This window comes from Harpia harpyja, chromosome 4, assembly GCF_026419915.1.
Source record: "Harpia harpyja isolate bHarHar1 chromosome 4, bHarHar1 primary haplotype, whole genome shotgun sequence".
NCBI classification, from domain to species: Eukaryota; Metazoa; Chordata; class Aves; order Accipitriformes; family Accipitridae; genus Harpia; species Harpia harpyja.
The window spans coordinates 75,177,242-75,204,528 of NC_068943.1; the positions used below are offsets into that span (position 1 = coordinate 75,177,242).

The 27,287-nt window shown below is 42.6% G+C and overlaps 1 protein-coding gene across 1 annotated transcript in view; it reads left to right on the forward strand.

The window, feature by feature from the left end:
* Window positions 1–27,287, forward strand: part of FNDC1 (fibronectin type III domain containing 1) — a 76,999-nt gene that overhangs the window by 26,764 nt on the left and 22,948 nt on the right. The window contains exons 2-13 of the mRNA XM_052784823.1: window positions 1,025–1,234; window positions 2,957–3,055; window positions 4,908–5,022; window positions 6,253–6,440; window positions 7,078–7,185; window positions 10,496–10,684; window positions 11,489–13,861; window positions 15,646–15,761; window positions 17,560–17,671; window positions 18,642–19,022; window positions 23,757–23,822; window positions 25,774–25,935. Coding sequence (XP_052640783.1) covers window positions 1,025–1,234; window positions 2,957–3,055; window positions 4,908–5,022; window positions 6,253–6,440; window positions 7,078–7,185; window positions 10,496–10,684; window positions 11,489–13,861; window positions 15,646–15,761; window positions 17,560–17,671; window positions 18,642–19,022; window positions 23,757–23,822; window positions 25,774–25,935 — 4,119 coding nt within the window. The remainder of the gene's footprint in view (window positions 1–1,024; window positions 1,235–2,956; window positions 3,056–4,907; window positions 5,023–6,252; window positions 6,441–7,077; window positions 7,186–10,495; window positions 10,685–11,488; window positions 13,862–15,645; window positions 15,762–17,559; window positions 17,672–18,641; window positions 19,023–23,756; window positions 23,823–25,773; window positions 25,936–27,287) is intronic.

A 27,287-nucleotide genomic window follows, 5' to 3' on the forward strand; every position in this document is an offset into this window, starting at 1 on the left:
TTAGCCAGTGTGTGAGAGGGTTTGAATACAGTGTGTAATCTCTGTGCTGGCAGGTTCACACAACCTTGTGCTTGGTGGAATGGTATTGCTAGAAGAGACTGAGAGAGTCCTGCTTTGAGTGCAAAATGTAAAAGATAAGAGGCAAAAAAATCGCTGCAAGTGTGGGAGATCTCAGTCCTGGCTGGTGCTACCAGCACGTTTCTTCCTGCTGTCTGCTCTGCTTGCAGCCTGCGCACTGGCATGGTGCAGGTCAGATGCAATGGAGAATGCCATGAAAACTGGAGATACTGTTCAGAGCAACCAAACTGGTTGCTTGAGTAATCCTTGCATCAGTGTCACTTCTTAAAAGAATGCTGCCAACTTGCCAGCAAATGTAAAAATAAACGACTTGCATAAGGTACCTGTTAAAGTGCTGGATGCTCAAGGGATCGTATAATGGGAATTTGGGAAGTCAAGAGTTGAAGCATGTGCAGAACAGACCTGTTAAATACAAGGCTGTCAGAGGGCAGAACCATTAGTGATGGGTTTAGGAGAAGAGAACCTGCTTTTAATGTGGATTGCTTTCTAAAGGAAAGTTTAAAAATAGTGAAATGGTTCTGTGCTTCATTTTACACTGACCTTTAGCACTTGCCAAAAAAATAATGTACTGGTGTGCCTGAACTAGGGAAAGGGGATTTAAAAAAAAAAAAAAAAAAAGGAAAAGATTAAGCAGGAAAGCTACAAGACATCCCCAGTTTCTGGCAGGAGTCCTTGTATTATGATATGTTTTCACTTTTGGTGTCTTGCACCAGTCTGTCTGAAGAGCCTGGGAAAAGACACTGTTCAGTATTGTACATCCCGGTTGGAAAACTTGTTACTGCAGTTGGGTTTTATAACAAAATTAAAAAAACTATAAAATTATGCCCTTTTTTCTGACGTTATTTGATAGATGTTCTTGCAACAGACATGTGGGCTGCTATACATGTCACGTGCTTCATAATAACTGCAATGGGTTTTGTGTGTGTGTTTGCTTATTTTTTTAAAGAGAAGGACATACCAAGCAGACCTCTGAGAATGCGCACCCAGTCTCCAGATGGCAGGTTATCTTTTCGGTGGAAGCCACCTTATGGAGCGGGCTTCAGAGGTCCACGCAGCAGATCCCAAGGTTACCTCCGTGGGTATGGAGAGAGCAGCCGAAGGATGAGCTATGCTCCGCTGCTGCAAGAGCGACAAAACCAGGAAGCAAGAAAACTAGGTGAGTCAGATTTCCCTGATAGCATCTAGCTGAGCTAGCACACTTCTGTAATCCCCTGTGGCTGCTAGGTGATCACAGATCACATGTTGTTGTAGCCATCAAAATGACTTCTTTCTATAAATGAAAATGCTTACTATAATCACATTCTGTAACATGTTCTTAACAGAAAAATGCGATGACAGGGTAGAAAGTGTAGCAGAACTTGATGCTCTGTTAAAGAGACACCATGTGTGAGTTACTCATATTAATAGCAGAGGGAAGGGCTGGGGAGAAGAGCCATAGCTCAGATTCCCCTTGCATGCCGTGGGGCTGCTCTGAAATCCATTGTTTCTTGTCCTCTTCTTACACTTTGTGTCCCTACGTTATTTCAGGCCAGTGGAGAAAAAAATAGTGCTTTAATTAAATATATCCACACTTACCATTAAAACTGCTTTATGGGCTCCATACTAGTGTGTTACACTCGTATGTCCGTGTTCTCTCCAGTTCCTTCATGAGATCCTGGTCACTAAGGGCTCCTGAGACAGTCAGGTTGGCCTCTTCTGTGCTCCCTACCCTGCCGTGCAGTGGTGGGTTACACTCATGCCCTAGATCACCTGCCCTTGATTTAAAGGATTTCCCATCTAACCATATCAATGGGGTTTGCAACAGTTTTATTTCCCCAGAGGCTGAGCATTTCCCTTTCTGCTATTTGTGTCACTTGCCTGTGTCGTGGCTGACCTGTCTCTGTCCTGCTGCCTGAGCTCCTCTTGCCCGAGCAGGCGCCAGGTCTGCACTCACCAGTCTTACTTTGTTCCTGTGCTGTTCAGGTGTGTTTGCTTGAGGTTAGGCTTCTTTCTTTCAAAATCTCTCCTGTAGGCTGGAAGCCTGTCCCACAGATAGTCTGGTCTTGCGTTACAAGACGGGTGATGACTCCAAAATCACACGTGGCTGCCAGAATTCCTGGCTTTGCAATGTAAATGTCTATTTCCACTTCTGCTTTGTGGGTTTTGTATTAAACACACATCTTGCTCTCCGTTTCTCCAAAGGGAGGGAACTCCTCATTCACCTTTATCAGTTATTCCCCCTTTTCCTAACAGGAATCTCGTACTTATTTCTCATCCTTTCTCTAGTATTCACTTTTTCATCTTTCTATGCACCGCTCGCAGAGGGGACACTGACGTGTGTGCTGAGGTGTCGGGGTCAAGGCACGTACATGTGGGAGATGCTCTCCTGTTTTTTTGATGCCCAGCATGTACCACTGCTCTGCAGGTTGAGAACCTGTCCAGGCAGTACAGAAGTCAGTGGAAATCTTGTCACAGACTTAGCGGGAGTTCAGTAAAGAACTTAATCTTGATGAGAAATACTGTGTAACATGGTTCGGAGCATCTACTTCTTGTTTTCATTACTTTTATACCATGTTTTTTTAAAGAGGAAGAACATGTTGTTTAAATAATCAAATTATCAGGAGAAGAAGTCAAACATAGAATATAGGACTCTTGTAATGGTCTTTTCATGTTAATAATTTGCTTTCCTGCTTCTGAAATACTAACTTTACTGTTCTTACTGCATGCGTATTGAACCCTCTGACATAAATGCTGTGACTCTAATTAAATTAACTTTCAAGTAAACTTCTCCTTTTGTATCTCAGAAAAGAGTAAAACAGAGTTCTGCCTGAAAAGACTAAAATTTTTTTTCAATGAAAAAGGTTTCAGGAAAGCCTCTGTTTTTTCCCTGCATGTACAGCCTCTGAGTCAGTTCATGTGGTTTCGCTGCCATCAAGGAGCTCCCAAGGACGGAGCCAACCTGTCTATAGGTCATCTTTAACCAAAAGAAAAGTCACAGGTATGTTTCGCTCACATCTGCTGTCAATTCATGGAGACATTTGAATGCAATGAGATAGCTTTGTGACTTTTAGACTGCAAGTCTTTTTGTGCTGGAGCTGCTAGGTTTTTCTCTGTGCATTAAAGAGCTTGACAGATGTCTCCGATTGCTCCTCTTATTCAAGCAGGATTAATAAAATGATACCACTCTGCAATATGGCTGGTTGGGTTTCTGTTTTGGGGGGTTTTGTTTTGTTTTTTTTAATCTCTTCCTCTCTAGCTATTGGCAAATATTATGCACTGCAATAACCACATGAGAAGATTTGATTAAATCAAAGCCAGGACCTCCACAACAGTATGCCTTCTTGTCAGATCTCCACTCCCTTTTCTGAAGGGTCGATTTCCAGAAGCCTAAACCTGGTCAGCAAAAGTTTTCACTTTCTTTTGGAAAGAAGGCATTACATAGTGCTGCCAAAGTTAAAAAGGATGAGCGAGATTCTGAGTCATCTCCATGCCAGCACCGCTTCCTCACCCCCTCACATTGTGATGAGAGTGCCATGGGGGTGGCAGCGTGTTTCGGATATTTTGATGGTGATGGAGAACACCTTTGTCAGAACTGAGAACCGTGGTGTATTGAAGTCCCATCTCACACCTTTTCTGGGGAGGTGATGCCATCCACTTCTCATGCTCACTTTCTCTCTTCAGGTGCTCCTATTGCAAAACTTTGTGATAGGTCCCCTAAGGCCCTTGTGAGTATTAGGTGGGTCCTCTCAGCCACTTTTGTGTAGTAGCTGTTTGGCTTGGAAAATGTGGAATTGTCTGAGAACCTCTGCATTAAAAACCTGATTGGAAGAAGTGAAATATGCTTCCCCGCTGCCTGCCTACTGTGTGGGCAGTGCTGGGTTTCGGGGTAACATGTCACCCACTGAAGAGAAGGGCAATCTTTCCCTGGACTTCCGTCATACATGAGTAAGTTCCCTAGAGAATAAAATAGTACTCCAGAGTTTATTGGCCCCTTTCCTTTCCTGAGACATCAATATTTTTTTCAATGTTAATCTTCTGTAAAACTTGGGCTGGAAAGTTGCACCTGGTGCATTCTGTGCCTCCAGGAGACTTGGGAATGGTCGCTGTGACACTAATAGTAAGAGTAATAAATCTTTCATGGGGTGGTAGGTAGACTAGAATGGAAAAACTCTGATGGACAGATAGAAAAAGGAGCCTCATCAAAATTAAAAACCTCAAAAAAATCAAATTAGTTTCACTTAATTTTAAAGTTTTGTAAATTATCTGCAAAAGATGTTCTGATATGTCAAACCAGCCTGCTTCAATGATTTTTTTTCTTTCAATTTTTTTTTTATTTTTGCCTTATATACCATAAAAATGAAAAGCTGAATTCAAACAACCTGTTTGAAGCACTCAAAAATGTAAAATATGTAGGAATTCTCCCTTGTGAAGAATTTTTGACAGTCCCTGGTTGTATTGTCCTTCAAAATGAAACAAAATTTTAAAATCTCAAAATTTTTCATAAGGCAAAATTTCTGCTCTCCAGGCAGCTGTAGCAGTGAGTTTGCCAGAGACTATGAATGTCAGTATGCTAATAAGACATTTGCTGTAAGTAACAGTTTGGGGACTGATAGAATATTGAAGGACTGCAGAATATATTAGTACTCTGGTCTTGTAAGCAGACAACTAACAGAAGAAATGATGTTTCCATCGTTTACCATCAGTAATCAATATACTTGGTTTTCCACTACCACTGTATTTGTTATTCATCTGTGCTGTGTGTGTATTATAACGTCAGTTGAAGACAGTTACTGTTTTTTATGAGAACTCCGATGTTGTTATTGATACGCTATTTTGTTTTGCTGTTTCAGAGGAGGAAGAGGTGGAGGTGGCACAAGACATAACTGTTCGAGTTATGTCCTCTCAGTCTGTGCTCGTTGCTTGGACAGACCCACTGTATGAAAAACAGAAGGTTGCAGCAAATAGGTAGTTAGCCCTGTCTTTTCTGAATGCATACTGAAGGTGAACTGCCACCAACGCACTACTGATTGCTTTTGCATTTATTTAATTACAGTTGGTATGAGAATAATTTAGCTTAGGGCATAGGATTTTGCATATCCCTACCTGTGACAGTGGCTGGTAGGGGATGCTTCAGAGAAGCTGTTAGAAACCTGACGTGGGTGGATGTGGGGTGACATACCTTCCTTGCCTCCCTGCGCCCTGGTCTCTGGTATTTAGAGGTCTGTCTAAGTGCTGGACTACAGGGGTTTAGATCCCTTCTGAAATGTTGTCAGCACCAACTGGGGATATTTTACTATTCAAATACTGGCATATCACCATGGTCAGCAAATCCCCATGTGTTCATGGGGAAAGAAGGGGTGGGGGACAGGGCATAGCCCACAGAGGCGAGTTGTTGAGTTGGATTGTCAGAACAGACTACAGCTTCGAGACAACCATATGGCGGGTGAAGGAAGCATTTCTGCAATGGGAAAGATGCCTGTCAGTGCCCCCTGTACCTGCTGACCCCCCAGAATCCCCGTGCAGCTGAGGCTGAGCAGGTCGGGGGCTCCTGTGAGCAGGAGAGCTTGGCTCGCAGCAGCATGCCGCAGCAGTTGGAGACCAAAATAAACAGAGAAACGGGCTGGAAACTGCCAAAGGTCTGAAAGCACTGGCTTGTGTTGCTCAGCCTGGGTACACCAAAGGGCTGTGCAACCTGGTGCTGAAACACCCCGAGGGGCACAGCAGGAGAAGTGGTAGTTTTAAATGTTCCCAGTTTCCTTGTGGAAGTGGTTATCTGGGCAGACACATGGGAACTGAGCTGCTGGCGCTGCTTTGGAGCGAGGGGCTCCCAGCTGTCTGGCCGTGCTCATGGCCATGGGGCAGTGAGATGGTGGTGTGAAGCCCCACGGGATGCCTGGCTTGGTTCGGAAAGCCCTGCAGCTTCCCCCCCGGGGCAGGACGTGTTTTGAGTAAGAGGCTGGAAAGAGCGGTTCATCCCTTGGGGTGAAAGCAATCAGGCTCTGTTAGAGGAATGCACAAAAGTTTGCTCAGATGCTGGCTCTTGGTGGTGGTGGTGCTTTGTTGTTTGCATTTTGGTAGGTTCCCCAGTAAGCTGCAGCAGGCTAGCTGAGGGGAAAGCAGACCCATCCCTCTCTGGTTCTGCTAATGTTAGGTTTCAGCATGCAAATTTTTATTTTCGTGTGTTTCTGATCCCAGGCAATACAGTGTTCGCTATCGGGAAAAGGGGGAATCAGCAAGGTGGGATTACAAGCAGGTGTCCAACCGGCGGGTGCTGGTGGAGAATCTGGTGCCGGACACCATGTATGAGTTTGCTGTCCAAATCTTGGAGGGAGAAAAGGAAGGCAAATGGAGCGTGTCTGTTTACCAACGGACCCCGGAGGCGGGTATGTATACAAAGGTCCTTGGGATAACACAAGTCTTAGGGTTTGAGCTGTGAAATTGGCCTGACTTGAGGGAAAGCCAGAATAAGTGGTTGGAGACATGGGAAAAGCCTCGGTGCTGCTGCCTGCATCCCTGCAGCAGTGCCCTGGAGAGCACACCGGGGCTGCTCTTGCGGTGTGACGAGAACGGGGAGATGGTTTGGATATTTCTGGGGGACGGGTTGGCACCTTGGACCCCTGCAGCTGGGTGTGCCCCTTCCTTTGGGAGGAGCAGCCCAGCTGCTGTCCCCGTCTGTGGGCAGCAAATTTAAATCCTGCCTCCAGCATGGAGAAGCTGTGGGGCCCCTTTGGTACAGGGAAGTGGTCCGTGACAACCAAATTACCACGTCATTCCAGCTAAGCCACAGTAGCAGTCTTGTATGGACAGCCTGTTCCTAAAAGTATGGAATAAAATTTCACCACGAGAGTCTGATAGAGAGATGTAATGCAGGCACACATGGCCCTGAGCCATGCGTGCTCTTCACATTTATCTTTGAAATGGCCATATAGGAATTTCTGCTATGAGAAGAAGGAGCAAATGGTGTATGCTGTGTAGGTCAACTTTTCTTACTTGCCTCTTCTGCATATGGCTGTTTCACAGCTCCTGCCAGCGCACCTGAAAATTTGGATGTTTGGCCACTAAAGGGGAAACCAACGTCTGTAGCAGCATCCTGGGATGCTCTCCCAGAGAGTGAAGGAAAAGTCAAAGGTAAGTCATCACTGTTGGTTTTTAACCCCATCAAGGAGCTGGTCTTCTCAAAGCCAGACTGCTACTCCGCAGCAAGCTGGAACCGCTGGCTGTGCCAGGATTTTTTCACTTGTTAATGGCTTATACCTGAGCAGGATTTTCTTGTTTCCAGCCCAGCGTCTCCGCACCGCCGCTGGGAAGCCATTGTCACCGTGTGCCTGGGATGTCACAGAGCTTCCCAGGGTGTAATGTGTGCATGCTTACCTCTTCTTCCATTAATAAGCAGGTCGAAACGGAGCTCAAGAAGGAAGTTTCCCAAAGGATTTGTAACAGTTAGGTGAAGAAGGAAAAGTTGGGTAGTTCCCAAGAAAGTGAGTGGGTTGATGTTGTGGTTTATTTCTAGTTTATCACAGAAGGAAAGCCTCAGCTTAAGAAGCAAGCGCAAATAGTGATTTCAACAGATATCATGCATAAGCCCTGTGTACTATAGTGTTATTGTACATGGTCATAAAGCTAATTTGTCAGTGGCTATTTATTTGCATAGGTTTTAAAAATAAGCTTTCTGGGATTTCTTTTTTCCTTTTTCCCTCTGAAAATGAACAGGCTGATTTTTTTGGCCACTCCTGTTCTCCAGTGGTTGACAGGATTGAGTTACACAAGTTTCTGGAGGTGCCTTATCAGCACTGTAGCATCTCAGGATTTAAAAAACCTTTGGCCTGGAGGGAAGTGTACCGTGTCTGCATACAAGACCTACTTTATGTGTTCTTCAGGGCAGTGGTGGAATTCCTTCCTCTTTGAAGTCGGTAGGAGTCTTGCCAGTTCCTTCAATGGAGCTGCAATTGTGTCCAAGAAATATTATTTCTTAAAGTAGGGTCATGCAGGGACATTATCTGAAATTTCAGATCTGCTCCTAATTTTGAGCAGTCTGTAGCCCTTTGTCCATTTTTGTTTGCTGATCTTTAGATGATTCATCCAAGGCAATCATTTTAAAGATACCTGATATTCAAGGGCTGAATGCTTATACATGTCTAATATATAATTGTTTTTCTTGAGTATGAAGTATTACAGGAGAGGTCTTATTTTTAAACTAAATAAATGACAAAAATTATATTTATACTGGCTAAATGAAGTTACTGAATTAGCAGTTCATGGTCGTTTTGATAGCACTCACTAACCTGGAATTTTTGTCTTTTGGTCCTTTTGTTTTTCTACCCTGTCCTTTTATATATTTATACCACATATTAAAGTAATGAGAGAAAATGTCCTCCAGTAACCATCTGAGAGTTACCAGAAGTTACACCAGTGCCTCTGCAATTAAAGCAACTCCTGTGTATCTTAAAACAAACAAAAAAAATCCAAAGCTTACCATGTCTTCTAATACATTGATTTTTTTTTCAACTGAGCATTAAATGCATTTGCATATAAAGTATTGATGAATTTTTTTCTTTATTTTGATGACCCATGCATGGTTTATTTCTTAACACAATGAATATGGGCTCGTTTTCAGAAAAAAATTAAGTTTCCCATTTTTAAAGATGTTGTTATGTTCTAGAGGTTTCCCATCATGGCACTGTGACTCCTCAAGTATTATTGTGTTTCTTTGTGTAGAGAGAGAAAAGTGGCAGCCCTTGGAATTTATTTTCAAAACCCTGTTTTGGTCCAATACCCACGCCTCTTTCAGAGGATTGAAAAGAAAAGGAAGCCTGCACATGGCTGAGATCTTACCTGCAGTCCTTGGGAGTGTAATGGGAAGCCTCCTTTTCATGCCTACAATTACTGCTATAGGGGTGAAATTTCTCTCAATACAGAAAGCTAATACGGAGCACAGGTACCACAGTAATCCTAAACTGAAAGATGAGAGCAGGGTGAGTTTCTGAAGTGGCAACAAGACCTTGCTTTGCTCTCTCTGGCTCTGGCTGTAGTTAAGCACACTGTGTCAGATTTTGATTTTGTTGGACAGGCGTGCTATTGCTACCATTTGGCAATACGCAGTGCTGTTATTTCCTGGTAGAAGTATCTTTTCTGAATAAGAACTTCAATCACCCAGGCATGAATTTTACCTACTGGCCTGTAGATTACAGCTAAAACCCCTCCTAAGCAAAGACTCAGCTGGAAACACTTATATTTGACTGCAGTAATATTGTTTTGAAGATTAAAGTGAGTGCTTTGGTGTTTTCATGGGGATGTCCCTCAGGCTGCAGCACTGCTGAGGAATGAGTATATGGCTTTTGGAGCTGGTAGAGTTTCACCACAGTGGACTAGCAGAGCTGCTTTTGCGTGACTAGGGTCTTAAAGTACAGTGCAATTATAGGTGTGTCAAGGCTCTGTTGGAAATGTAGGATAAGAAAGTAATTAATAGTAATGAATAATGTCACCTGATTTTAATGATGATGTCTTGAACAATAATTATGTGAATATACCATTTTGTTCTTCTTCCAAATAATTTCTGTGAAAAAGGAAAATTTTTAAAGATTCTTATTTGCTGTGGACATAGCTACAGTCAGCAATGCAATTGTGTGTTGTCCACCATTGTGAGCAAGTTATGTTTTGGAAGAATATTCTCTGGATCATGTGTTGTTGATTGCAAATATCTTGGTAGCGAATCAGTAAGCTCAAAATTCTCTTTCTCTTGGGAAGTCTCAAATCTGCTCGTGGTTCATCAGCCGTAACAACACAGGTATCCTGATCATAGCAATCCCCACTACCTAGCATTTGCAGTCTTTCAGACTAGATTTCCAGAAATAGTAGGACAGTGTGTATTTTCCTGGCAATGTTCATACATGTTTTCTGCCTCCAGTGCATTTTCTCTTTGTAGGTTTCCTCTGTCATTTCTGATTTAGGGCAGTTGATTTTTTTCAGAGGACTCATTTTTTTCCCTTTATTAGTTGGTGTCCAGAAACAAAAAAAGGTCTCCTGGTGCAGCACACCAAACCACGCAGTAGTTGGTGCTGTAACTTTCTCATGGACCCCACACCTTCTCTGGAAGTGCGCACGGCTGTCGTCTGGCTCCTCTTGGTGACACTTCACTCTGATGGGCATTGTTGCTTATGTATTTTTACAAAGGTATAGCTAACATATTCTGTCTCAGTCATTAGGTCATTGATGTGATTTGGTTTTGTCTGTTAAGATGGACAAATGTTCAACTTACCTACATATATATGTATATCTCTCTCTCTCATGTCTTTATACTCCAGCTGTTGACTCGGCGTGCATTGCTAGTGTATTAATTTTAGTAATGCACGTTCTAATTCATCCTACCCATACAGTCTGTCCGCTGGAAACAGGACTGTTTTCAGTTTCCTCCTTCCAACCGTCTGCCAAATCATTTCAGAATACATTCTTTCATACGCCCCGGCTCTCAAGCCATTTGGAGCAAAGTCCATCACCTACTCTGGAGCTACAACATCAGCCATAATAGATGGTCTGCAGGCCGGGGAGCGCTATATTTTCAAAATTCGTGCAGCAAACAGGAAGGGACCAGGTCCTCAGTCTAAAGCCTTCAGTGTCGCCATCCCAGCAGGTGAGCACCAAGCTATGCACCGATTGCATAGTCAGCCCATTCTTGCCTTGGTCCCAGTTACGTTAATTCTTACTGACTTAGCTTCCCCTGTACTCCATCTAACCCATGGGATTTTACTTCCTTAATACTGTTTCTATAAGCTCTTTTCAACACTATATTGTCCAAAGAGATGCTTGTAGGTAAGCGTTGGTCACTCTGCAGCATGTTAAAGGTCATTTTATGGACATTTTAACATCTTAAATAAATGCATACCATACTCTATTTCCTGCATGAAAACACTATGTGCTTTTGTTATCCAAAGGCCAAAGAATGCAATGCTTTGGGTCTTTCTTTGGTTGCGCTATTCCGGACAACTCCCACTGTTGAAAGTCACTTACAGTGGCTTACTCAGATACTACACCCTGCGTTTGCTTCTTGCCAAAAAGATGCTGTTGTGGGGACAGAAGATCTGCTGAGTTAACTAAAAAGGTGGGCCACAGCCTCAGATGGCAGCACCATGCCATCAACATGACTAAGCTCTGCTGAGAATTTGGTACCACTGATGATAGGATGTTGCAGTCCCTGCTTTTAGATATTTGATTTTAATTGCTCTAAGTTTTACCCAAGCTACAATAATTCCACACAGGTACCTTCCTACAAACCAAAACTTACTCAGCTGGACTGCACAGGCTGGTTAATATAACAGTAATTATTGTCTCATATTCTCATAAGTTGTTTTGTTCTTGCTATCTGGCTGGTTTCTTCTCTTGGTCATTTTTTTGTGCTTCTTCTATTGTTGTGAATAAACACTTTTTCCCCCCCCAGCTGCTCATGAGGATTCAACTGGTCAGCAACAAACAAATATTGAAGATAATTCAGAGGCTAAAAAACCTGGGAATGCTGGCTCATCTCCTTCTCAAACTTCTTCTGTTTCTTCAAAAGTCCAGCCATCGCTTTCCTCTAAGCAGTCGTCTGTTCGTTCACCTAATGTTAGTGATAAAAAGAGTCTTATTTCTGAATATAAGAATAAAATCTTGACTCGAGGGGTCCCAAGTAAATCTCAGTTACCTTCTAGAAAGACAGGAGAGCTGAAGCCTGATCTCCAATCCACTGAGGTGACGGATGATCAAGATTCTTCCCAAGAAGCTCCAACGACGCCACCAAAAGCCCAGGATCAGAGGAGGAATGTTAGACCCTTACCCCTTAGTCGGCCAGTCCACCCTGTCCTTGCCTCAGGGAGGACCTCCGTTCGAACCCATACATCAGATGTGTTACGGCAGACGAGCACAGAGAAACATGAGCCACCAGCACCGTTACCATCATCAGTACAACACTCTTCTGCCTTGTCTGTTCCTAAATACACAGATAATGAAACAAAGCAACTGAGGCAAAGCAACACTAATGTGCCTTCTAAAACCTCTTCCCATCCGCTGCCTGCCAAAAATAATGATCTTGCGGGTAATGTGGAAGGAAAGCCAGATCCCATGCTGGTGAAAGTGTCTTCTAAAACTTCAGAGCCTAGTCGCCTGGCTTCACCATCAAATCAGCAGTCTGCTATCTCTCATGAGGTTGTCCCAAGCCATCGCAGTAGGTCTGGCTCTCTAGGTCATTCACATCAACCCTCTTCCAAATCAGCAGATTCCCATGCTCATGGTAGCCATAATGAGTTCGACAGTGAAGAAGCAGAGGACAGAGCAGGACGGTCCAGTTCTAGATCACAGCACACAAGGCTTCCCTCAGGCTCTAGTTCTCGCACATGGAAGGATTCAAAATTAGCTGCGGTGGCAGTCTCATCGAGGTCTGCTGTTTCCGGTCACGCGTCACCTCACTCTCGCACTTCCACCAGTACCAAATCTGACGGAAAGGATGTTGATAAGAATTATAGGGAGGACTCACAAGATACAAACCCCTTATTTCCTTCTCTACCGTCTTCCAGGCAGTCTTCTTCAGCAGTCTATTCCAAGAGAAGAAATTCTCAGGTCAATTCTGATTCTCACCTCAGAGAGACACACAGTGAAAAGTCACCCCGCTCTGACTCAGAAGAACAACAAAGTCGAGTAGCTGCCCCAGAAAAGCATTCTCTTTTGCAGTCTTCTCTTTCCAAACGTAAGCCTGAAGAGCAGGACAGCCGAGAGGTAAAAGAAGTGCTTGCTCGATCAAAACCAAGTGTATCTTTACCTAAAAAGATGTTCCCCTCTCATCTCCCATTGGAGAAGACCTCCCACTCAGAGCCTCCAAAGGGGGCACAAACCAGTCCTTCCTTACTGCATTCAAGGGGCCGGCGCCTCCCATCTCCCATCTCATCCCAGAGTAACGAAGAATTGCGGGAAGATGATGATGAGGATGTAACAGAAGGCAGTGATGGAGCAAGTAGCCGCTCTGTGTTTCCTAAAGAGGTGTCCTCTTCTAGGGGATTACCTGCATCTTTCTCTCAGGGAGGCTCAAATCCATCTCTATCAAAGCAACAGCAGCCAGGTTCTCAGGTACCTTCCAACAACCCAAAACTTACTCAGCCAGACTCTAGTTCTGCCCGTGATACAGGAAAAGACAACCAGTATAATCCAAGGTTGTCATCCACTTCTTTGAGACAAGCTCGTCCTTCATTACCTACTCGCTCAAGGGTCGCTACAAGAACAGTGTCCCAAACAGAGAAAAAATATGGCTTGTTGCCCTCAAAAATGTCCAAAGCTGAACATCCTCGAAAAGTTCCTTCCTCCTCTTCATCTAAATCTCGTCAGTCAGTTTCTAATGAAGAGGATGATTATTACAGTGAATATGATCAGAAAGAAGTGGAACAGAAACCCACATCTTTGGCAGCAAAATGGTCCCCTTCTGTTTCTAGAGGTAACAAAAACGCATATGATGACACTACTAGCAATAAAAGGAAATCCATGGACACTCTTCTACCTCACAAAGTAAGCTCTGAAGAGGAAGAGAAGGAAAAAACTCCAATATTAAAAATATCTTCTCCTGAATCACCAGGAAGCTCTGCCATAGCATCACGGATTACTCAGTTCTCTAACAAGCACACTCCATCTAAACCGAGCTTTGTCTGGCCACATTCTTCTGCATCTACCACCACACACACTATTTCTCCAACAGTTTCTTCTTCTACTTTGTCCCCTCGCCAGCGGCTATTGAACTCCAGGCTACGGAGCCCTTCCCAACGGCAATTTGTTAGACCTCCTTATAGGCAAGGTATCTTGTCTTTGTTGTAGTAATGTCACTGAATTGTGTTTTTCCTAAGATCAGCAGTTAGATGAAAAGTCTTCCATCAGAATGCAGGTTCAGTTATTTAGTATAATGTATTACTTTTTATTTTGGTGGTTCTCAGGGAGCCCGGTTCTTGAGGACATTGCCTAATCAATGTAATGTGGTGCCCCAGGCCTTTGTTCCTGTGGTCTGGTCGGCACAGGATCCCATGAGGAGATGACAGTTAGGTACTAAATTGGAAGAAGGGCTATGTTCTTTATTGAGCAATGACTTCACTGAATGCTCACTGAAAGCACATTTGTACTCAGAATATGACAGCCTCTCAGGTATATTGCTCTTCATCATATGGATAACTAAAAGGCTTTTGTAGGTTATATAGTGCTACCTTTCCCACGCCTAGGCAAAAAGATGTTTCCTCATGCTGTCCTGGCATTCTATGTTTTCTTTAATTAATTTTTAAGCCACTTTCCTCTTTTTTTCTAAGTGACAGCTCAGGGTTGCACATTCCTCTTGAGTACTGCTCATATCACAGTCAGGCCCTCTAAAACCTTTATGGCTGTGATTTACCCCAAATGTTAGAGGCTTGCTTTCTGGCAGAATATCTGCTGACCCTGGGTAGTGGAACATAGGGTCCACTACACATCAAGATATGTCACCTATCGATTCCCCACGTTACCTATGGAGAATCCCAGACAGTCTTGGTGACTTTGCTAGGTAGAAATATTTTTTCTCCCTCCAATGCATGGACATCCAAAATAGTACTGAGTGACCTGAGTGTTTTAGTAAATACCTTCCATGCTATATGTAGTTAATAATGTTTTGTTCAATGCAGCCTCAGTGTTATACAGTGAGGACCATGCAGCTGGGCTTTTGCTATGATTTAGTCAGACTCAGTGTTGTGTAGAGGTCCACCAGCTCGCAGAGCTTTAAGATGGGAGTGGACCTTAAATAATACCATGGAGGATGAGATGCATAGCATGAAAGAATAATAGATTTCTCTATGGAGGCTGTATACCAGCTTACTGCTAGCCATGCAATTGGGAAGTTAATAGCCGAGGAATGTTCAGTTAATATATATGGGGGTTTTTTTTTCTTCAGTTAATATATGTGTATATTTTCATATATGTTTTTCTGGAGGCAAGTGTCTGAGCTGGGATGTGAAATTTGCTGCCCTCTCTGAGCTGGACGGCCCCCAGCTCAGTGCCACTGCTTTTCCACTTCTGAGCTGAGTGTGCCTCTGTATAGCACTGTTTTTTCAGCTAGAGAGGGAAAGTCCTTCCTTTTACAGGTTAAAAAAAAAATAATGGTAATTCTCATCCTCTCTCCTTTCAGTTCGTCGCTACAGCTTTTTATAAGGGTAGGTTTGAACAAGTGGTTGTGTTTAACAAGGGTTTCTTTCCTAACCCCACTCCTCAAGTGTTTACGAAGATCACAAACATTTTAATGGCTATATTGCCATCTAGAATTGTTGCCCTGCTTTCTTAAAAAACCAGGAAGGAATAAAGAGACCTAATAAACATGGTAGAAACAAACCATGAGTGTTTAACCTCTTCAGAAGAAACCATTTCAGTTGCTTGTGGCAGCTGCAGGGATCTGACAGTGTCACAACAGTTGCTCCAAGCAGAAATGAAATGCCTGGTTTGCCAAGTGTGGTGAGGGCTCTCTCTGCTCTTGTTTATGTCCAGAAAATGCATTTCTTTGCATTTGAAAATGTGGTTTGTAGGCTGAACAGCTTTCTTCAGAATAGTGTGTTTTCTTCTCTGTTTCAGGTTACAATGGCAGACCTAATCTTACAACGAAAAATGGAAATGGAAAAATAATACCTGGTAATAATGGAAAACCAAGTGGACAGAGAGTAATCAATGGCCCTCAAGGAACAAAGTGGGTAGGGTGACCTTCTCTCCAAATTCAAGATGCTTTGGCCTTTTATTGTACTTACATTTTCATTAAGAAAAGAAAGGAGAACAGTGCCCTCAGTCAATGAAGCTGTAAAGTGAGGTTATACTTGGTGATCTAGTTTCCACTGTTCCATTAAAATCTAATGACAAATTCTGCATTTCATTATTTGAACATTTTAAATGTCTGATTTAAAGCTTGATGGCTTCAATTTTCAACTATAGCATTGCTCCCATAAATTTAGTGAAACATTTTTTCCTCAAAGTCAGTGGGACTTACGCTCCCCAGTGACTCAGGGCTTGTCTGCTGTGCAGTATGAGTGGGGACTGCCTGGGATAGCTGCTGTGAAAGACGTGTTCAGCAATGCTTCTCCCAGACTCACACTCCAAGGAGAAGCTCATGAGCAAGAGTATCAAAATGTAAAGTTACTCCATAAGTGTCACTGCTTTAAATGCACATACGTAGGTATCTGTAAGCATTTTGCCATTCGTACAGACATGTTTCCAGTGGTATTTTCAGAAAAGTTCAGATGCCATTGATAGGAAAGCCCCACTAGGTGCCTACATGCCCAGACCTTGTCTTAAAAGCCTTTCCAGTGAGTTTAGAACCAACCAGCGCAAGGAAGGAACTGGTGTTTCCTGTGTGTTTGCCCAAATTCTGAGCAGCAGGAGACTATGACCAGCCTCCCTGGCATCAGTAATGCTGCTCACACACAGTATGACACATAAAGACATTTATTTTATGGCCACTTCAGTCTTAGATTTGCATTAGAGGAGTATAAAAAGGTGCATCAATTGTGTCGCATTCAAGGGAAGCATCTTGAAAAGCATGCCCAAAGCCCTTTAAATAGACTTCAGAAAGTGGGCTAGAAAGGTCCTTGGGAGGCCATGGGGCATCTCTCTCTACCCCACAACAGGAGGGCATTGCTGCAAGCAGGATGAACACCTTATAAAGGTGACATAAGACGATCTATGTCAACATCTGGGGCCTGGAGGGCTCCAGAGACTGATCTCATGATCTACTGTCCCTCCTGCTACAGTCTTTTCCCCAGCACCAAATGTAAGTCTGTCTTGCCAACCTGGAACTGCTGCTCACGTCCTCTTCCCAGTTTCCTCCCAGCACTTAACACCTTTTGCATTTTTGTGTTCTGTGGCTCAGTGTCTGTTACCTCAGGTTAAAACAGCATACAATTCAGCTATTTTGGGTTGAAATAGCAACGAGGACTGGATTTTAACTGCAGTTACCTCTTGAATTCAATCTAAGCTCTCGGACAGATTTGTTTTATGAGACAGAGGCTTTTCTTCAGTCTCCTACACCAGTTAAAATCTTAGCTACTTTGTTTTCACTGCCGTTTCAACCTAAATTAACTAGTTTAATTTTTCCTTTTTTTTTTTTTTTTTTTTTATTAGTAGACATACTTTTAAATCCTGTCTTCAAAAGGGCTCAGGGTCATACTGAAATCAGTATTACAGGAATCCACCTTAGAAGTTGCACAGCCCAAGAAAATCAAGGGAGTCGCTCCTTTGCACAAGAGAGCTACAGTAAGCAATACACATATGGTTGTTGTGCAACTCTGGAGCCCAGCTCATGGGGATTTGCTTTCTTCAGTAGTGATTTTTCAGTGATTATTATACAATTAGTGACTTGCTTTTAAAAGTCTGTGGGTGTTGTAGTGATCCCTGAACATCAGACGTAGCATGTGAATTTCCCCAGGATTTCTGTTGCTGTGAAATTTCATTTCACCTCCTCTTGTGTTAGCTAAACTTGAGTCCATCTATTGCTTTTAGATTGTAGATCTTGACCGAGGGCTAGTGTTAAATGTTGAAGGAAAATATCTCCAAGATTCCCAAGGCAACCCTCTCCGAGTGAAATTAGGAGGAGATGGACGTACAATTGTCGGTAAGTGACAGCTTCCTTCTTACAGAAAAAAATCTACAGTTTTCGTGCACGTGGTGTATGAGTCTTTGAGCTGTAGAAAGCTTCAGGCATCCCCAGGTCCCATGCAAGCCATTTGAACTTGCTTGTAGCTCAGGTCTCCATCAGGAAGTCAGCACATTGCAGGACCTGGGGAGGCTTTGGGGCATCCTGTGGGGCTCCAGAGGATGAGGCAGCAAGAATCACCCAAGTCCATGTCACTTGTATGAGCATTAGAAGGGACTGCAGAACTGAGCCAGAATAAGGATCGATGCTTGTTTATATCTTTGTATACATAGAAATAATTATTCCCTACCACTAGCACTGTACCAGTCATATCTATGTGATTATTTTATTTTTTCTTCTGAAACTGACCACAAATAGTAAAAATCTACCTGTGTGTGATCTGTGAAAACACTGCTGTTTGCGTATCAGTCCACCTGTATAGATCTCTTGAATGCAAATTCAGTGCCTGCTGTTAAACTGGTTACCATGAATATTTGCAGTATCCAGAATTTGGCACAAAAGTTTATCTGCAGTGACAGCATGTCACCAGCTCATCCCAGTTTTTCCTTGCACATGCTTGACATTAGGGAGCAGAATATGGATTCATCATACCTTTCATCAACAGTTACGAGACTGACTTAGATTAAATGCAGACACTGTCTGCGCATTGTGATTCTGAAGTGAAACCTCGCTGCAGTCTTCCCAAGAAGTGTTTTTCAAACAGCTGATAAAGTGAACACCATTGTGTTTTATCTGAGGTTCTTCTGAACCATTTTCCAGTTTCCTTAGCCATGGCTCTTTCCTAGATAACAACCTTCCTTATCAGCTTAGTTACAGGAGGCTGTAATCACACTCTCAGTGCTTGTGCTGTCTACTGTTAATAAATGCCATGATACAAGCCTGAAATGGATTAATGGTGAGATTTTTTGGTTTCGTTCTTCTCTCCTAGATGAAAAGGGTGCCCCAATGGTGAGTCCTGATGGATTACCTTTGTTTGGACATGGCAGATTTAGTAAACCTGTAGCAAGTGCACAGGATAAACCAATAATAAGCCTTGGAGGGAAACCTCTGATTGGTCTTGAAATGATTAAGAAAACAACCACTCCTTCAACTACTACTACAACAATACCCCCAACAACTACCACAACAACTACTACAACCACTACAACAACTGTTGCTACAACTACCACCACCACTCCTGAACCAACCACCACTGTACCACCCACTGAGAAACCACCCCCAACCTGTCCTCCAGGCACCTATGGACAGTACGATGACGAGGGCAACTTGCTGTTGGGGTTCGATGGCCTGCCAGAGTGCGATGCAGAAGGTAACTTCCTTTTGTGCTGTTTGAACTTTTTTGGTTGTGCTGTTTGTACAACACAGTTACGCAAATGTAAAGCGGGAAAGAATCTGCCTCTGAAGATTTTGGTCTGTGTGATAAGGTAGGAGCTGAGATTAGAGCAGCTGAAGAAGGGTTTCAGCGTTAAAGAGTTTTTCACTGGAAAATGTCAACTTTCCCCAAAGCTGAAGTTTTTCTTGGAAATATGTTGATTTCAGCAAAATTCTTGTGCTGAATCCAGCCTTGTCACATATATTCACGCACGTGAGCACAAGTATAGGCAGCAGTTTTGTGGTTAAAGCACTCACATATAAAGAAGTCCTCACTCCAGTTCAGGCCAGGGAAGGACCTGAAGGCCGTATACATTTTGTCTATTTTGTGTTCATTTCTTACAATAAATTCTGAAAAGTCTCTCTTTTGAGCCATGGTGGAACCAGCTTTTGCAAAATTGGATTCTTGTTCTCTTGCCAGCCGTCAGAGATAGTGATTGTCTAGCAGGAATGTAGCACAGCACGGATGAAGCTGGGGAAAGACAGCGCTGGCTCTGCACAATAAGACAGAGACTTGTACACTAATTTCTTTCTCATTTGAAAATATAAAACAGTGTCGGTACATGTCATTATTTCCCTGTTGCAGTCATACAAGCTTAGGATGTGGTGCCAAACTGAAATCCAAAGTAAACGAATATAAATGCACTAGAGTCCTTGGGCGTTGAGCCTGTTCCTACCATATTTTACCCTTTCATCCCCTGAATGTTGCATTGCAAACCAGTTAGCTGCTTACTTTGCAAAACCAGATCAGGGAGCACCATGGTAGTCGTTATCCTTTCCATTTGTAGGTAATCCCCAACTCAGCCTAAAAATGGGCAGTAGCAGCATGGCCATAACCTAAACAACAGGTTGGCAGTCAGACATCTGCCAACTGCAGTAGCCAGTTTTAATGGGTAATGAAACACCCTTACCTTTCCCCCATACACCTGTATCTCTGAAGCCAAAGTAGATTTAGAAGTAGGTCATGTAACCATGGCCTAGGAAGCTGAACTATTGCTTTGAAGAGTGCAGAGATATGGAAAGATGTGGCTTCAGCAACTCACATTGAGTCTAAGGATGGCATCTTTGGAAAGGATCTCAGAAGCAGAAGACTGAAAATTCCCTTGCCAGCTACCCTGGGTAAGTAATGAGTCAGAGATGTTAGTGCCTTATACAGGTGGAATTGCAATGATTTATAGTGTTAATATTTATCTAACAATTAGCCCCATGTTTGACAGTGTATTTATAGAAGTGTGCGTGCATATGTACATATGCATGGATGTGTACACACACAAACATATGTATATAAAAATGACCATCATCATTAAATATTTCTTTGAAGATTTTTGATTTTCCCTTTGGTGCTTTCATTGCTCTTAATTGTGTTTACAAAAGTATTACAAATATTGTTATATATGGTCACCCTGGTATTTTCAAAGTTGCCTAAAGGGGATCATGATTTTTGATAGAGTTAAAGTCCCTCCCACTCCCACCGGTTCCTTTTGCTTACATTAAATGTTGCTTATATACTGTAATGCTTCCTCTCTTTGGCCTGTGCTATTTGAGACCTGAAGGACCTCTTCTGAGAATACATATTACAAGAACAGTAAGAGTTCATGAAATATGTCTGGGGTTAATCTGAGCGTGGGCTCCAGAAGCTGAACAACAAAAAGCTTTGCAGTATTATTTTTAGCAGAGTTGTGGGCTGGGGAATTTTCATGTGATTTTATGAATATTTAAAAACATTCTGCTTGGGTTTTTTGCTTTCTACCAGATGGGCTTGCTGAATCCTTGAACTTTGTTAGAGGCATGAATGAAAACTAGATTTTTGCACAGGCTGTGTGTTCAATGGGAATGGCCCTTAAGTCACTCCTAAACTGTCTGGCATTTCAACAGTATGTCTGCAAATGCGTCAGAGTGGGAGACTGAAAGGACAAGATGGTGCTGGATTTCTACTTCTTACCTGCTATATAGCTTGAGCAATATTAGTCCCTACCTGGCAATTATGAAAGTTTCTCTGAAGAGTAATTATTAGGATTTTCTTGATCTTCTCTTTTTTTTTTTTTTTTTTTTGCATCCTGGTGACCTGCCTCAACAGTTGACAAACACAGCAAAACAACCTGCCTGTTCCACAGAGGAACTTGCTTGAAAAGAAAGCATCTTTTTGGTATTTATTTAATGATGGCTGTTTCTGTTTAACAAGTGCAGTGTCTATTTCAAGAGGGATAAACAACTACTACTTGAGCTATCAAAACATTTAATGCAGTTTTCCCTTGACCATTTCCAAATCATATTTTTATGTTGTCTTTCCCTTTAATCTGAGTCTGGAAAATACGCCAGATCATTTAATGAAATATTTTTTCTGCCAAAGCTTGATATTTGTTGCTAAGTGCTTTACTCACAAACAGACGGGGGCTGCAAGCGCCAAAACCCACCGCCAAATGTTCTACTTAAGCTTTGGCAAATTCGCTTACTCTCTGGCAGGATTTTTGCTCGACCCAGCAGAATTTATTGTCAACATTTCACTAGATTCAGCAGTCTTTAACTTTCAAGAAGGAGTTTGGCCACACAAGCGTGATTTGTCAGTGAAATCAGCTAAACTTTTTTCATTAACTCACAAGGAAAAAAAAGGTGGAGTCTTAACTGCATGTTACATGTGATAAAATCAAGTGATGGTTGCGCAGTCTGCTGTCCTTACAGATGCCAAAAGACTATGGCGAGCGGTCATAGCAAGTCTTAGCCTCATTTGGTACAGGCAGGGTTCACTGAAGAGCTGCAGTGAAGGGTGATGGAGCAAGCTGGAGAACTGCAGCTGGTGTACGTACAGAAGATTATAAGGCCTTTTGGGAAGTACCCCTATCATCACCATGCCACAGCTAATGCTAAAGAAGCACAGACAGCGAAGTAGAAGAGACTGGACAAGTACAAAAATAGAAAATAAAATTTGTTTTTGCTGGATTGTACATAGGCCAAAGGCTGACTAGCTAATAGGTGTGAATGAGTTGAAATCTGCCCGTGAAGGACTTCAAATTTCTGCATATCTGAGCCTCTTGTTTACTTGGATGTAGTCAAAGGTAAGCGCATACATCATAGACGTTGGTTGATGCTGGCCAACTATGGTAAGAAGATCTGCAAAATTCAGCAAAGGATCTACTTTGTCACTGATTACCTTCAGAGGAGTCAAGTGGCTTCCAAGTGGTTGATCTCCTGAAGAATGGTTGCAGAAGTCTACCATGAGAAAATGTCAGATTTTGCTATATGAAAGTCTGACAAGAATTAACCCATTTCCTGTGTTTTCAAAGCTTATTTTGGCATTAAAATCCCTACTTTGTATTCAAAAGAAATTTATTGTAGAAGAAAAAAATCAGTCTTGTACAATAATTGTTGGTTCTAAATAAAAAAAACCCTTCAAAATGAAAAGGTATCATTCAGAGTATATTTGTGAACTATTGGACATTGGCAGTTGAAATTTTGCATTGTTCATATTACTGGTTTAGTGAAAATAACGTTGTTGCTTTATATCAGATGTTACGGGAACATAGTTTTTGTGTAGTATCCTGAGGTCAAAGCTGTCTTTGTCTTGTCTTTGTTCACACACTGGCCTCTCCCCAGCCCCGGCATTTCACTGAAGACTTCTGATTGTACCTGCAGTGGGTTCCAGCACAATGCTTTTGCTTTGTTTGCATTGCTTTTCATGGCTAATCTGAGCTTTGTGTACTCTTTGGCTTCCCTGAATAACATGTGGAGAAATGCATTTCTCAGAGCGTGCAGGGAAGCCTCCAGGATTCACAAGATGAGGTACTTGATGGTTGATGTATGTGGTGCTGGATACATGACCTGCAGAGATATTGAGATAATATGTAGGGATAGGCATCTCAGAAGTCTGTGGGTGCATTTGCATTGGTGTTTGGGGTGGATCAGGAGAGTGTTTTTGATGTGCACCTCACAATCATCTCTTCTTGCTATGCTTTCGTTTGCATCATGGAGCAATCTCGATGTGCACAAACTGAATTCCTGTTGGATGAAATTAAAGCAGAAGCAGTGCTTCAGGATGGACACGTATGTGCCCCAACCTGTAATGTGCATTCAGTCCACAGGATCAGACTAGAGTTAGTGGAAAGTAAAACCCTGGAAAATCCAGCACCAATTACTTCATTCTACAGATCCATTTCTTTTGGGCCGCATTACTTGCTAGCATAGACACAGTCTGTAAATATCATGGCTCTGTGGGTCGTTTGATTTTTATTCCCCTGCAAAAATATTTGAAAAGAAGTTTTCAGTTTATCTGAATTTCTTGGTTGTTTTTTTCCATATAAATTCCTCGCACTTGCTGCTCCTGAGACTATAAAATGTTGTCAAATCCTGACCTGAGCGTTACGTGGTTGCTGGCAGCCTACCTTTGTTCCAGAGCTGCTGCAGCCTGGGGCATTACTCTCGATTTTGAGTAGCAGCCCTGAACCCATTTTCCCCCATCAAAACTCCTGGCTACTGCAGTTAGCTACTCATCTGTTATTCTAAATACGCAGAGCGGACTGTCACTGTGTTATCTGGAAACCAGGCAATTATTTTATTTCTTTACAAGTCAACTGGCTAAAGATTTTTGTTTTAAACTTTATTCTAGAAGTATTTTACTGGGAAGGTAGGGATGAGACCATTGAATTCTTATAGCGTTTTTTTCTTTCTCCTTCAGTAGATACATTCTCAGGACTGGATTCAGATGTGACAGCAACTCCAGAGGCATATGTGATATATGATGATGGTACTGTTTAACTGTAAAAATCTATTGCATGTGGCATGTTTGGGATTGGTTTTTTCCCTGTCTTCTTTATTTGGAATTGGGTTTGAGGGGGCAGGTTGGTGAATGGGAGCTTAAGCAAGCAGTGGTGAGCTGGAAAAGCTTTCCAGAGTCCCATGTCACATGTGAAGAGCAAGGGTGCAAAGAAAACTGTTTCTGAACGTGAAAGTCCCTTTCTATCAGTCCTGCAATCTAACAGGAACCTAATGTGGAAATAAATAATGTTCAGGGCTTGGTCATACAGTCACCGCTTCAAGCCTAGATTTACTTTCTCTGGTACAACTTCTAACTCCAGCCCAGTCAAAGTCAATGAACTCTTCTAAAATAGAAAATCCAAATAATATCTGAGCCCTGGAAACTTGAAATACCCGAGTGAGTTTTTAGCACTCCACAGCACTGTGAATATATTTTTTTTGTCTTTTTTTTTGATGTGTAGTCTGCATTTAGACTATAAGACATGCTCATACTGAATGAGATCACCTACATATAAAATAATTAATCTGCTGAATTCATGTGGAATTTAAATCAAAGAGATTTGAAATCAGATAAAAGGAGAAGAGGGAAAGATTTTTGCAGAGTTATATTCATGCCATCTTGATATTATAATCCAGGACACACAAAACTTAGCTGAAGAGGAAGCCTCAAGTCTCAGCATTTAATTATACGTTTGCATAGGGAATGCAAATCCTCAGTTACTGGAACTAGCATTCACTTTGCGCCATCAGTGACTTCTGATGTTCTGCTCCTTTTAATCCTCAGATTCCTGCTCCTACCCCCACATATTAAAGCGGATGAATACAGACCTCTGTTAAACTCAAAGCTTTTTAGTAGGATTTATGGCTCTAGAATAATAAAAGTTTTTTTCCTGTGTGGATGCAGTGCTGGGATCTTAAGTCAAACCACCAACAACAGAAAAGCATTTGAAAAGAGAGTGCAGCAGCTGAGAGGAAGATATCATAGATGTGCTTTTTATTCTGATTACTTCATACTGAGGCCAACATTTAGAATGTGGAGAGGAGAGGATGAACTAAAAACTGCACAAGTCCTACATCCCGTGTTCCTTACATCCCCAAGAAAGCGGAATATCTTCAGTGCACAAGTCTTCTGCCAGGTCTCTCCTTAGGTATAGGTCACCTGCAGAAAACAAATCCTTTAGCAGTTTAAGCAGAAAACACTCAAAGCCATAAGCCAAGTCCCACAGCCTGTATAAGGACACGGCAGGGATGCCAAATGCTTCTTTCCTTTCATTTTGTGTGTCAATGTGGTAGCACAGTAGCTTTTCAAAGAGCACTGGATTTAACAGGACTGAATAATAAGGAGGACTGAATATCAGGAGATTCATGTGGGCCAGTTTGCCTTCCCTCATGGGCCTAACCGGACCACGAATGCAAGTACAAGACTCCATGCCTCTTAAGTTGCAGGAAGGTTTAAGAGCAGTATGAATCAGCTCTAGCATTTTAGAATAATAACACAGTTTTCTTAAAAAGCCATTTTTTTCACTCTCTTATCTCCTTCTTTTGGCATCTGAGGGCTGTGGCCAGGGATTCAATTACTGTGCTGTCTTCTCTTGGGGCTTGTGAGGGGAGGTGGCAGACAAAGTCCATTCAGGATATTGCTGTATGAATACATTTGTTTATTGTCATCCTTTTTACCTGCGTGAGTGAGGTCTAAATCAGCAACACCACCAGTATTCTAAGGCAAAGACTATGCTTGCTGTCTATCACTTTGGTAGAAACCCTTGCAAGGCTGAGGTGTGACCAGCCTTGACTTAGAGGCCCCTAAGGAGCGTGCAGCAGCTAGGGCAGGGTGCGTGGCACTCCTTTGGAACTGTGGCTGGTTTCAGAAATGTTTCCCTTCTCATAATTAAGCCAAAATAACGAAGCAAGCTAACATTTTCATCTTGTTTCCTCTGAAGACTACGAGTTTTTTGAGAGCACTTTGCCACCAACCACCACCACGGTCACCACCACCACTGCTTCTACAACGACAGAATCGGAAGTTGTCTATCTGGAGACTAGTGTTGTTGGCACCGGCCCTGTGTTGGAATATGATATTGCTGGGAAGAAACGGTTCACTGGTAAGGATGTCCTTTGGTTTATGTAGCTTACTACTCATGCTGCAAAGAATTCTTCTTCTAGCAAGGTCAGCCCTTAGGCTGGGACCATTGTGCAAAGACGTCCAACAGACCAGTGTGTGGTCCTTGTAAGGACTGCCACCTGGGAAACCCAAACAGCAGTACTTTGTAGCTTCGATGCTTGCATGTCTATGTGTGGACCCACACCGGTTTTGTTGAAGCAGTGCAAACCTCTTTGTACTCTTTCAGTGTAAGTGCTCTGCTTTGTATTCTGCATTGTGTTCAGTTTAGCTGAAGTCAGTAAGAGAGCAGGTGTGTCTACTCTGGTGCCCAGTTCAGCTCAACTGCATCATTTTAAGTTCACACCAGTAGTTCAATCAGTGCAAGTCTGTGTAGGTGTGCATCTTCCTCTGGGGGACCTAATTCTTTTCCACTGACCCATGGAGCTCTAGTGATTTCACCCACCTTGCACAAGCATGTATGTCAAAGGCGTGCTTCAAAGTCAAGGGATAAATGGTATTTTGTATATGAACTTTCCAAAAAGTAAAACCAATAGAGGTAAATTTGACTTTGCTATTTGTATCTTTGCTCTGTAGAAGGAACTTGGTGAAGGAACGCCCAATACATTTACATGAGCCATGAGGCTGGCTCCTGTGTACGTGAGCCACTCAAGTGTGTAGGTAGGTGTTGCAGCTCTGACTTCAGAGCTGCTCTGCTTCTTTGTCAGAGAAGCAGCTGGGGGCCAGACCAGAGGGATTTAGAGGTGGTAGGGCACTGCGTTCCAGCTGCCACCCCAGGCTGGTGACACTCCCCCCCGCCGCAGCCCTTTACAAACCTCTGGCATTTGAACTGAGGTCAGGTCAGCTGCTGGCTCACCTGGCATTTCAGATGGGAGTTCAGGGGATGGAGAGTCAGCTTTGACTCGTCTTGCCTTCCCTTCCAATATCCACAAACTTCACGTGGCTTAGAGTGGAGCTGTGTGGCTGGAGTAAAAGATTTGGGTTTATATATGCCAAGACTTTTTCCAGTGCATCTTCAGTTTCCCTGTCCAAACAATTTCATGATGTTTCTATTCGCCTCTCTCACTGACAGTGCTTCTTGATTCATTTAGCTGGAGAGGCTAAAATTAACTTCATTGCAAGATCTGGAAAAAATTCCTTTAGGGCATGAAATCCAATAAGATAAACCAAGAAATGTTAGTTTATGAACATTTCAAGGCACTAGGGAAATAATATTACCATTTCAATGAATTGTATTATTGCAACTGAATAAACATTTCCAAAGCAAGTTTTGTAGTCCTTACTTTGAATGTTACAGTGACTTTTAAGGCTATAAAAAGGTGGTTTAATCTTTTC